The following is a 12,397-nucleotide window of genomic DNA, read 5'->3' as shown; positions in this document are numbered from 1 at the left end:
GTCTTATCAAGACAATGATTAGGTTTCACTCTTTAGTGAGCCTTTACTTTGTGAACTGAATTGAATTTTTCTGTTTCCCCACTTAGAATAAGAGGACTGGAGTGGGCTGGAGTTGGGTGTTTCTCTTAAAGTTTTGCTACTGTGACCTTTCCTACTAGAGCTGTTTGCTCTGGGCAGTGTATATATGCAATACAATATGACTCACTGTATTATGAATTTGGTTGTTTAGAGTTGTTTTAAAAATAGATCCTTTGGGGCGCCTGGGTGGCTCAGTGGGTTAAGCCGCTGCCTTCGGCTCAGGTCATGATCTCAGGGTCCTGGGATCGAGTCCCACATCGGGCTCTCTGCTCAGCGGGGAGCCTGCTTCCTCCTCTCTCTGTCTCTGCCTGCCTCTCTGCCTACTTGTGATCTCTCTCTGTCAAGTAAATAAATAAAATCTTAAAAAAAGAAAAAAATTAGATCCTTAAAAAAAAACAAACCCTTAATCATTTAGTCATTTCTTAGACATGAAATGTAGTGTATTAATAAGGATTCTTATATATACTCATTATTTCCAGAGCATTAAGTTTGCATACTTAAAAATTCTGATTTTTAAAATTTTATGGAAATATTTGAAAAAAGCAAGTTTAGGGTATGTGGTTGGGTTCGTCAGCTAAGTGTCTGCCTTTGGCTCATGTCATGACCCCAGGGTCCTGGAATTGAGTACCTCCTGGGGCTCTCTGCTCAGCTAGGAATCTGCTTCTTCTTGGTGCCTGACCCTGTCCATTGCTTCTTCTCTCTCTCAGCTATCTCAAATAATAGTAAAAAACGAAGGAAGTAAGGAGCATGGAGCGGGGCGGGCGGGGCAAGTTTCCCTTTAGTTTTTTCTAAAACTAGAGCTTGAGCACACTTGTGCTTAATAGACCTTCACGGGTGTGTGAGGGTGGTGGAGAACCCGAAGCAAGCTCTACCCTGGGCTCCATCTCACGACCCTCAGACCGTGGGCCTGAGCTGAAATCATGAGCCAAAATCAAGCGTCTGTTGCCCAGTTGTTGAGCCACCTAGGCCCTCCCATGGAAGGAATTTAGATAATATTTATAGTTCTATTGTGAAAAATGTCTAAAATCATAAAAATGATTGTTTGAGATATGAAAATCATCAGCATATTACACTATGTACTAGCTCTTCTTCTGGTATACTACTGATAGGTCACTCTACTTGCACTTAGAGGGCAAGTAAAATGAGCTCATTCCTAACTGTTTTACTGTAAATGTTCCCCTTGAAGTAATTTAAGAATAAATTTAGGGGGCGCCTGGGTGGCTCAGTGAGTTAATAAACCTCTCCCTTCGGCTCAGGTCATGATCTCAGGGTTCTGGGATCGAGCTCCACGTCAAGCTTTCTGCTCAGTGGGGAGCCTGCTTCCTCCTCTCTCTGCCTGCCTTTCTGCCTACTTGTGAACTCTCTTTCCATCAAATAAATAAATAAAATGTTTTTAAAAAATTTAAAGACTTTCAGGTACTACTGAAAATGTCAGAATTTCCTGTGTTCTTTATATTTAAAATTTTTATTTTTTTTCAAGATTCATTTATTTGACAGTATAATAAGCTGAGGAGAAAGGCAGGAGGGAAAACTCCCCACTGAGCAGAGAGCTGGAGGTAGGCCTCTATTTCAAGACCCTGGGATGAGCAGATGGCAGTTGCTTAACCCACTGTGTTGCCTAGGTGCCCCTTTTTAATTTACTTTTTAAATTACTTTAGTGTTGCCATAAATTCTAACAAGTTTATGTCACATCTCTTTTACCTTTTTACCTTCTGTGCCCTTTTTTTTAGGGTTGGCAGGGAACAGCTTCAAGTGATCCCAAATCTTTTATAACTTCGGATGGTTTAGGGAGCACAGGAATAACCATTTTGAAATTAAATTGAAACTAGTGGTAGCCCAAGGTAATGTTGATTGTATTGATAAGGGAAACAAAAGTAATAGGCATAAAGCTTAAAGCTTAAATTAAATCTCCTTATGGCTTGCAGCCCTCTGATACCTGAAACTGCAAAGTGTGACCTTCCTCAAGGAACTTGGGGCTGCTTTGGTACCTTCATGGTTATGGTTTTTTATTTTTCTTTCCATTTTTCATTTTTATTTTTTAAAGATTTTATTTATTTATTTGACAGAGAGACACAGTGAGAAAGCTAACACAAGCAGGGGGAGTGAGAGAGGGAGAAGCAGGCTTCCCGCCAAACAGGGAGTCGGATATAGGGCTTGATTACATGACTCTAGGATCATGACCTGAGCTGACGGCAGATGTTTAATAAGAGCCACCCAGATGCCCCAGTGTTTATGTTTTATTAAAGAAAAAAGTCCCCTTATCTTCATAGCAGCTGACAGTCCCTCAAGGTCCTGAAAGTCTTCCTTCCATATTCCTTCTAGACTTATGCTATCTCTGATCCCCAGTAATTAAAAAGTATATAATCAGTCTCTCCTCACAATCCCACTGCAGCTCTTTGTGCCCATGGATCCTGTTCCCATGGTCATTTTTTTGGACCAAAAATATCTCAAGAATTCTTACCCATTTGCTCATAAACTCCAAACTGCCAAATTTCATCTGTTTCAATAGAAGCATGTGTGTATGTGCTTTTTATTTTCTTGGGAAGTGAATTGCATTTTTGAGGAAAAATTAGAAGATTTATTATAGTATATAATAGGCTTAGGAAATTACCATGAGATTTGTTCCATGAGGGAAACCAAAGTGACTGAAGTAATTGTCAAGACTGGACATCTATTTAAGCAAGGATAAAATCTGATAATGATTTTATATTATAATGATAATGATTGCCAGTAGATTGTTTATTTCTATTGTGTTCATAGATAATTTTATTGGTAGCCCATAAATAGTAAATTGTTTGCTATTTATATCATAGTGTGCTGAGATGTAGGCTAGAGGGGCAGCTTATTAAATTTTTAAAAAAATCTTTGGGGCACATGGGTGGCTCAGGGTTAAGCCTCTGCCTTTCTGCTCAGGTCATGATCCCCCAGGGTCCTGGGATTGAGCCCTGAATCAGGCTCCTTGCTCAGCAGGGAGCCTGCTTCCCTTCCTCCCTCTCTGCCTGCTGCTCTGCCTACTTGTGATCTCTCTACCTCTGTCAAGTGAATAAATAAGATCTTTATTAAAAAATTTTTAAATCTTTGTTGTGTGGATTTTCAAATGAGACATAAAAAATTCACTAATAATTACTTTTCTTTTTTCAGCATTATCTGCATATCAGAGATACTACAGTTTACAGACTGATTACTGGAAGGTTAGTACACATTTCAGTGCCAGATGTTTTCTTATTTTGGGACAGATTATACAACATTGTAATTGCTAAGTAATTGGAAAGAAAAGATTATTTTATGTAGCTGTTTTGTGTTGAAGTATCTTGTTCCTCACTGGTATTTTTGTAACATATTCTTAGTAAAAGATACTAAGTGTGGTATTTTAATAACAAAGCAAAAGCAGGGAAACAAAATTACTAATCTTTTTTAAGTCCAGAGCTGGGAATAAATGAAGGATGGAGGATAGTTTTGAGGTTTTTTTTCCCAAGGTGGGTGAACCAGGCTGCCTGCTAAGGAAAAGGTCCCTTATTTTTATATTTTCTTTGTGATGGGAACTCTGCAGAGAACTAAAATTATTTTAGAAGGTCTATTTATTTCTTTTAAAATTTTTTTAATTTTTAAAAAATATTTATTTATTTGACAGAGAGAGAGATCACAAGTAGGCAGAGAGGCAGGCAGGCAGAGAGAGGGGGAAGCAGGCTCCCTGCTGAGCAGAAAGCCCCATGTGGGGCTTGATCCCAGGACCCTGAGAACATGACCGGAGCGGAAGGCAGAGGCTTAACCCACTGAGCCACCCAGGTTCCCCTAGAAGGTCTATTTAAATGAAGAATTAGGTGTAAAGATAAATTATCCATTGTATCATATCAATTTAACCATATAAACCAGTAGGTTAATCATTCACAGCATATGTACTTCCTAGTATGGTATAGGAAGCTAAATAGATTGCTTTTCAACAATAGTCACCATAAAGGAGGCTGGGTGGCTCAGTCCAGTTGTTAAGTGGCTACCTTCTGCTTAGGTCACAATCCCAGAGTTCTGGGACTGAGCCTCAAATCTGGCTCTGCTTGGTGGAAGGTCTGCTTCTCCCTCTTCTGTTCCCACTGCTTGTGTTCCTCTCTTCTCTGTAAAATAAATAAAATCTTAAAAATAAAACAAAATACTAGCTGTCTTTATTTTATGCCATAATATAGATGTATTTTATAATACGTTATAAGCCATAATCTGTTTTAGGTATAACTGCCATGAGGGTTAGTTATAGGTAATGTGTGCATGAATGGGAAATTTTAGGGTATGCAAAATCAGTGTGTTGTTCTGTAATTTAAATAAAAATGGAATGGAAGGAAACAAAACTGAAGTCTACTTGAGCCATAAATATTCTAAGAAAAAAATTTTTTTTAAGATTCTATTTATTTATTTGACAGACAGAGAACATAAGTAGAGTAGGCAGAGAGGCAGGCAGAGAGAGAGGAGGAAGCCGGGTCCCCATGGAGCAGAGAGTCTGATGCGGGGCTCGATTCCAGGACCCTGGGATCATGACCTGAGCTGAAGTCAGAGGCTTTTAACCCTCTGAGCCACCCAGGTGCCCCTATTCTAAGAAATTTCATTTAAATTTGTTGACTAATTTTTCTTTTGGATGCGTATTGCAAAACTACAATTCAGTCGACTATATCCTTTTGAAGGTTAAAATTCAGTGTTTTGTTTTTCCTTAAAAAGATTTGTTAAGTAATTTCTTCACCCATTGTGGGACTTGAATATACAACTTGCAAATCAGGAGTTGTGTGTTCTGCTGATTGAGCCAGTGAGGTGTCTCATGTTTTTTAATTAATAAAGTTGTATAACCATCACCATTGTCAATTTTAGAATATGTTCATCATATGAAAACAAAATCCTGTATTCTCTTCCCTAATCCCTTCATAACCCTTTCTCTAAGGAAACAATTAATTTGTTGTTACGTATTTGCCTAGTTTGAACTGGTCTTTTCACTTAACATGTTTTCGAAGTTCACCCCTACTGTAGCTTGTATAGCCAGTCCTTAATTTTATTTTTTTTAAGATTTTACTCACTTTAGAGATCAAGTGAGCGAGATGGGGGAGGGGCAAGTGGATTGGGGGAGAGAGAGAATCTCAAGCAGACTCTGTGCCCTGAGTGGAGTTGGGTTCGGGTCTTCATCTCAGGATTCTGAGATCATAACTTCACCTGAAATCAGGAGTTGGACTTAACTGACTAAGCCATCCAGATGTCCCCCAGTACTTAATCTTTTTAAAATTTTATTTATTTCTTTATTTTTAAAAATTTATTTATTTGACAGAGATCACAAATATGCAGAGAGGCAGGCAGAGAGAGAAGGGGGAAGCAGGCTTCCTTCTGAGCAGAGAGCCCGATGAGGGGCTCGATCCCTGAATCCTGGGATCATGACCTGAGCCAAAGGCAGAGGCTTTAACCCACTGAGCCAACCAGGTGCCCCAATTTTTTTTAAAGAATTTTAATTGCAGTAGTTAACTGCAATTAACAGTATTAATGTTAATTTCAGAGGCATAGTATTGTGATTCACAATTTATGTTAGTGCTAATCAAAATAAGTATACTCCTAATTCCCATCACCTGTTTCACCCATCCCCACTGACCCATTGCCTTCTGGCAACCATTAGTTTGTTCTTTAAAATTAAAAGTCTCTTTTTATGTTTGTCCCTTTTTTCCCCATTTTTCATGTTTTGTTTCTTAAATTTTATGTATGAGTGAAACAGTACAGTATTTGTCTTCCTCTGGCTGACATATTGCTTAACATTATAACCTCTAGATCCATCCATGTTGTTTCAAATGACAAGATTTTTTTTTCTTTTTAATGATTGAATAAAAGATTCTGTCTTATCCTTTCATTCAGCGACAAATGGGCTGCTTCCATAATTCGACCATTGTAAATAACCCTGCAGTAAACATAGGGAGTGCATGTATCCTTTTGAATTTGTGTTTTTGTATTTTTTAGTGAATACTCATTACTGAAAATACTGGATCGTAGAGTAGTTCTGTTTTTCACTTTTTGAGGAACTTCATAATGTTTTCCAGAATGGCTGTACTAGTTTGCATTCCCACCAGTAGTGAAGGAGTGTTCCTTTTTTATCCACATTTTTACCATATCTTGTTCTCTTCTGGATTTTTGATTTTAGCCATTCTAAAGGGGTGTGGTGATAATCTCCTTGTGGTTTTTGTTTTTTTTTTAAGAATTTTTAAAAAGTTATCTCTATGGTCCATGTGGGGCTGGAGCTCACAATCCCGAGTTCAAGAATCACATGCTACACTGACACCTAACCACGTGCCCCAGTATGCCATTGTGGCTTTGATTTACATTTCCCTCATGTTGAGTAATCTTGAGCATCTTTTCATAGGTCTGTTGGCCATCAGTCTTTGGAGAAATGTGTGTTTATGTCCTCTGTCCATTTTTAAAATTGGATTATTTGGGATTTTTGTTTTTGTTTTTTGGTGTTGAGCTGTATGGTATTTACATATTTTGGGTACTAACCTTTATCAGAGATAGCTTTAGCAAGTTATCTCCTCCCATTCAGTACTTTCCCTTTTAGTTTTCTTGTTTGTTTCCTTTGTTTTGCAGAAGTGTTTTTTTTTTTTCTTTTAAAGATTTTATTTATTTATGTGACAGACAGAGATCACAAGTAGGCAGAGAGGCAGGCAAAGAGAGAGGGGGGAAGCAGGCTCCTTGCTGAGCAGGGATGCTGGGCTTGATCCCAGGACCTGAGCTGAACTCAGTGGCTTTAACCCACTGAGCCACCCAGGCGCCCCTTGCAGAAGATTTTTATTTTGAAGTAGTCCAGTAGTTCATTTTCACTTTTATTTCCATTACTTTAGGAGGTACTTTAGAAAAAAAATACAACATTGTTATTAGCACCAGTGTCAGAGAAAGTCCTGCCTGTGCTCCCTACCATGATTTTTATGTTTTCAGATCTAACATTTAGGTCTTATTCCATTTAGAGTTTCTTCTTGTGTATGGCTTAAAAAAGTAATCCAGTTTTACTACTTTGCATGTAGTTTTCCCCACACCATTTGTTGAACAGATTGCCTTTTTTCCCATTTGGAATTCTTGCCTCCTTTTTGAAGATTAATTCACGGTGTAATCATAGATTTGTTTCTGGGCTCTCTATTTGGTTCCATTTTTCTGGTGTGTATATTTGTGCAATACTGTTTTGGTAATACAGCTTTGTGTGTAGTATAACTTGAAATCTGGAATTGTAAGACCTCAGATTGCTTTGTCTATTCAGGAGTCTTCTGGGATTCCATAAATATTTTAGGATTGCTTTTTCTAGTTCTGAGGAAAATGGTGTCGGTATTTTCATAAGGATTGCATTAAATCTGTAGATTGCTTTGGTAGTGTGGACACTACCCAGGCACCCCAAGAACTACAATTTTCATGTGGGGTTTTCATATGTGACCTTTATTATGTTGAGGTATGTTCCCTTTAAACATAGTTTGGGGGCGCCTGGGTGCCTCTCTGCCTACTTGTGATCTCTATCAAATAAGCAAATAAAATCTTTGAAAAAAAAAATACTTTGTTGTGTTTTTGTCATGAACGGTTGTTTTACTTTGTCATATGTTTTTCCTGCCCTTAATTGAAATGATCATACAGTTTTTATCCTTCTTCATGGATGTGATGATTTATTATACTGATGCGACTTCTAAATATTGAACCACTTTGGATCCTAAGACTAAATCCCACCTGATTGTGGTGGATAATTTTTAAAAATGTATTGATGTATTCTATTTTGCTGATACTTTACTGAGGGTTTTTGCATCTATATTCATCAAAGGTATTGGCCTATTTCTTTTTATTTTTTTGTAGTTTTATGTTTTTGGTATTAGGATAATTCTAGCCTCATAGAATGAATTTGGGTTTTCCTTCCTCTTCTATTTCTTGGAATACTTTGAGAAGAATATATATTAATGGGGTGCCTGGGTGGCTCAGTCATTAAGCTTCTACCTTGGGCTCAGGTCATGATCCCAACGTTCTGAGATCGACCCCAGATGGGGCTCCCTGCTGGATTGGAAGGTTGCTTCTCCCTCTCCCACTCCCCATGCTTATATTTCCTCTCACACTGTCTTGCTCTCTCTCTGTCAAATAAATAAAATCTTGGGGTGCCTGCATGGCTTCATGGGTTAAGCCTCTGCCTTTGGCTCAAGTTATGATCTCAGGATCCTGGGATTGAGTCCCACATTGGGCTCTCTGCTCAGCGGGGATCCTGCTTCCTTCCTCTCTATCTGCCTACTTGTAATCTCTGTCAAATAAATAAAGTCTTAAAAAAAAAAGAATATATGTTAACTCTTCTTTAAATGTTCGGTAGAATTCACAGATGATCTCTGGTCCTGGAATTTTTTTTCTTTTTGGAGTGTTTTCTTTCTTTCTTTTTTTTTTTTTTTTAATTTTTAATTTTTTATTTATTTATTTTATTTTTTATTTTATTATTTTTTTAAAGATTTCATTTATCTATTTGACAGACAGAGTTCACAAGTAGGCAGAGAGGCAGGCAGAGAGAGAGGAGGAAGCAGGCTCCCCGCCGAGCAGAGAGCCCGATGTGGGACTCGATCCCAGGACCGAGATCTTGACCTAAGCCGAAGGCAGCGGCCCAACCCACTGAGCCACCCAGGCGCCCCTAATTTTTTTATTTTTTATGAACATATTTTTATCCCCAGGGGTACAGGTCTGTGAATCACCAGGTTTACACACTTCACAGCACTCACCAAAGCACATACCCTCCCCAATGTCCATAATCCCACCCCCTTCTCCCAAACCCCCTTCCCTCCAGCAACCCTCAGTTTGTTTTGTGAGATTAAGAGTCACTTCTGGTTTGTCTCCCTCCCAATTGCATCTTGTTTCATTGATTCTTCTTCTACCCACTTAAGCCCCCATGTTGCATCACCACTTCCTCATATTAGGGAGATCATATGATAGTTGTCTTTCTCCGCTTGACTTATTTCACTAAGCATGATACGCTCTAGTTCCATCCATGTTGTCGCAAATGGTAAGATGTCATTTCTTTTGATGGCTGCATAGTATTCCATTAGGATATTGGTATATGTGGTATATATACCACATCTTCTTGATCCATTCATCTGTTGATGGACATCTAGGTTCTTTCCATAGTTTGGCTATTGTGGACATTGCTGCTATAAACATTCGGGTGCACGTGCCCCTTTGGATCACTATGTTTGTATCTTTAGGGTAAATACCCAGTAGTGCTATTGCTGGGTCATAGGGCAGTTCTATTTTCAACATTTTGAGGAACCTCCATGCTGTTTTCCAGAGTGGCTGCACCAGCTTGCATTCCCACCAACAGTGTAGGAGGGTTCCCCTTTCTCCGCATCCTCGCCAGCATCTGTCATTTCCTGACTGGTTAATTTTAGCCATTCTGACTGGTGTGAGGTGATATCGCATTGTGGTTTTGATTTGTATTTCCCTGATGCCCAGTGATATGGAACACTTTTTCATGTGTCTGTTGGTCATCTGGATGTCTTCTTTGCAGAAATGTCTGTTCATGTCCTCTGCCCATTTCTTGATTGGATTATTTGTTCTTTGGGTGTTGAGTTTGCTATGTTCTTTATATATTTTGGACACTAGTCCTTTATCTGATAGGTCGTTTGCAAATATCTTCTCCCATTCTGTCATTTGTCTTTTGATTTTATTAACTGTTTCCTTTGCTGTGCAAAAGCTTTTGATCTTGATGAAATCCCAATAGTTCACTTTTGCCCTTGCTTCCCTTGCCTTTGGCGAGTTGGTTAAGTAAGCAGCTGCCTTCAGCTCGGGTCATGATCCCAGCATCCTGGGATCAAGTCCCACATTGGGCTCCTTGCTCGGCAGGGAGCCTGCTTCTCCCTCTGCCTCTGCCTGCCATTCTGTCTGCTTGTGCTTGCTCTCTTCCCCTCTGTCTCTCTGATAAATAAATAAAATATTTGAAAAAAAAAATTAAAAAGCCAGTGTGCATACTATATGCACCATGTTACGTTCTCACATTCTGTATTGAAGATCCCAGTTATTCCCTTATTTTGTGACACTTGATTCTTTCTTGAAATTTTTGTTTTTTAATTTGAAGACCTTTTTATTTGTTTTAGAGAGAGAGCCCTTAGAAGTAGGTAGAGGGGCAGGACGATAAGGAGCTAATCTCAAGCAGATGCGCTGCTGAATACAGGCATCTAACACAGAGCTCATCATCACCTGAGCTGTAATCACAAGCAGAGTCATTAACGGGACCGAGACATGCAGGTACTCCTGTCTTTTTAAAATTCTTAATGAGTATGAACTAGTTTTCCATTGAAGTTTTCTTTTTAAAATTTTATGTTTTTATTGGAGGGAGAGAGAGTAAGAGCACAAGCAGGGGAGGGAGTGGGATAAGCAGACTTCTCTCTGAGCACAGAGCCAGACATGGCAGAAACTGAGTTTGACGTTCAGCAGAGTTATCCAGGCTCCTTTTATTTTCATTGCCCTCAAGACTAATGATGTTCGAACATGTTTTCTGTTAATTGGCCATTTATTTGTTTGTTTGTTTTTGAGAAATGTGTATTAGATTCTTTGTCCAATTGTAATTACTTATATTTAATATTAATTTGCTAGAATTATTTATCTCGTATATTTATAGAGGTTTTCTCGTTTTGTAGGTTGTCTTGTCATGTGTGTGATAGAACACTTAAAGGCACAAAACTTTGCTTAACCTATATTTATTTTTTTTCTTTTGTTGCTTCATGCTTTTTGGTTCCTTTATACCCATTAACAATATGTAGCCATAAAAATTCATTCTTGGGCGCCTGGGTGGCTCAGTGGGTTAAGCCACTGCCTTCGGCTCAGGTCATGATCTCAGGGTCCTGGGATCGAGGCCCACATCGGGCTCTCTGCTCAGCAGGGAGCCTGCTTCCCTCTCTCTCTCTGCCTGCCTCTCCATCTACTTGTGATTTCTCTCTGTCAAATAAATAAATAAAATCTTAAAAAAAAAACATTCATTCTTGTTTATTTCTTTTAAGAGTTTTAAAGTTGTTACTTTTACTTCTACACTTCTACATCCTTCATCATTTTGAGATAATTTTTGTATGTGGTATGAGATTAAATTCAAACTTTATTCTTTTGCAATTGGGTATCTGTTTCTCCCAGTACTCATCGTGCAGAAGGTAATTTTTCCCTGTTTTGACTCTGTTAATAGTTTCTTGACCTTATATGTGTGGGTTTACTCCTAGAGTCTCAGTTTTATTTCATTGATATATTCTACCTTTAGTGCCACATTGTGCATTTTATTTTTAAAATCTACTTATATTGGGCGCCTGGGTGGCACAGTGGGTTAAGCCACTGCCTTCAGCTTAAGTCATGATGTCAGGGTCCTGGGATCTAGTCCCGCATCAGGCTCTCTGCTCAGCAGGGAGCCTGCTTCCTGCTCTCTCTGTCTGTCTGGCTCTCTGCCTACTTGTTATTTCTCTCTGTGAAATAAATAAAATCTTAAAAAAAAATCTACTTATATTGTTGAATATAAATTTTGTCTCATAGGCAGCAGATGGACGTTTTTTATAAATGGAATTGTTTTTGTAGTTTTACTTTATTTTTCAGACATTTGTTTTAAGTGTGAGAATTGTATATAGATTTTATATTTTCACCTTTGCTGAACTTGTTTATCAGTAGATACTTTAAGTTATTTTGGATTTCCTATGTGTCAGATTGTGTCATCTGCAAATGTAGATGATTTTACTACTACTCCTCCAGTTTGGATGCCTTTTGCTTATTTTCTTTTTTCTTCCCTCCACTCCTTTCCTCCCTACCATAATTGGCTCAATTACAGTCTCTAATAAAATGTTAAGTATAGCTGCTGAGAGAAGGCATTTTTGTTTTGCTTCTGTTTTGAAGAGGAAAACATGTCATTTTTCATCTAGTATGAAGTTAAGTGCGGAAGTTATTTATAGTTATCTTTTATTAAGGTAGGAAGATCTCTTAATTGTGTTTTTACGTCATGGAAAGGTGTTGAATTTGGTTGGATTTCTTTGTGTCTGTTTATTTATTTATTTTTTTAAAGATTTTATTTATTTATTTGACAGAGAGAGATCACAAGTAGGCAGAGAGAGAGAGAGGAGGAAGCAGGCTCCCTGCTGAGCAGAGAGCCCGATGCGGGACTCGATCCCAGGACCCTGAGATCATGACCTGAGCTGAAGACAGTGGCTTAACCACTGAGCCACCCAGGCGCCCCTCTTTGTGTCTGTTTAGATTATGACTCCTTGTTTGATTCACTGATTATTTAAAAAATACAGTCAATTTCAACCTTGGTAAGATTACTTTAAAATTTTTCAATTTTATGGAGATA

At 38.4% G+C, this 12,397-nt stretch overlaps 1 protein-coding gene across 9 annotated transcripts in view; it reads left to right on the top strand.

Annotated features, from left to right (window-relative positions):
- LOC123393631 (lysine-specific demethylase 6A-like) overlaps positions 1–12,397 on the top strand; it is a 190,104-nt gene that overhangs the window by 46,612 nt on the left and 131,095 nt on the right. For all 9 annotated transcript variants that reach the window (XR_006608467.1, XM_045086227.1, XM_045086224.1 and 6 more), the window contains exon 4: positions 3,220–3,269. Coding sequence is in view for 8 of the 9 variants with exons in the window: in XM_045086227.1 (XP_044942162.1) it covers positions 3,220–3,269 (50 nt within the window). In the remaining variant the exon portion in view is untranslated. The remainder of the gene's footprint in view (positions 1–3,219; positions 3,270–12,397) is intronic.

The sequence above is a fragment of the Mustela putorius genome, unplaced genomic scaffold (genome assembly GCF_011764305.1).
Source record: "Mustela putorius furo isolate JIRA1106 unplaced genomic scaffold, ASM1176430v1.1 tig00000910_pilon_pilon_pilon, whole genome shotgun sequence".
Lineage (NCBI taxonomy): Eukaryota > Metazoa > Chordata > Mammalia > Carnivora > Mustelidae > Mustela > Mustela putorius.
This window is presented reverse-complemented; position numbering and strand designations above follow the sequence as displayed.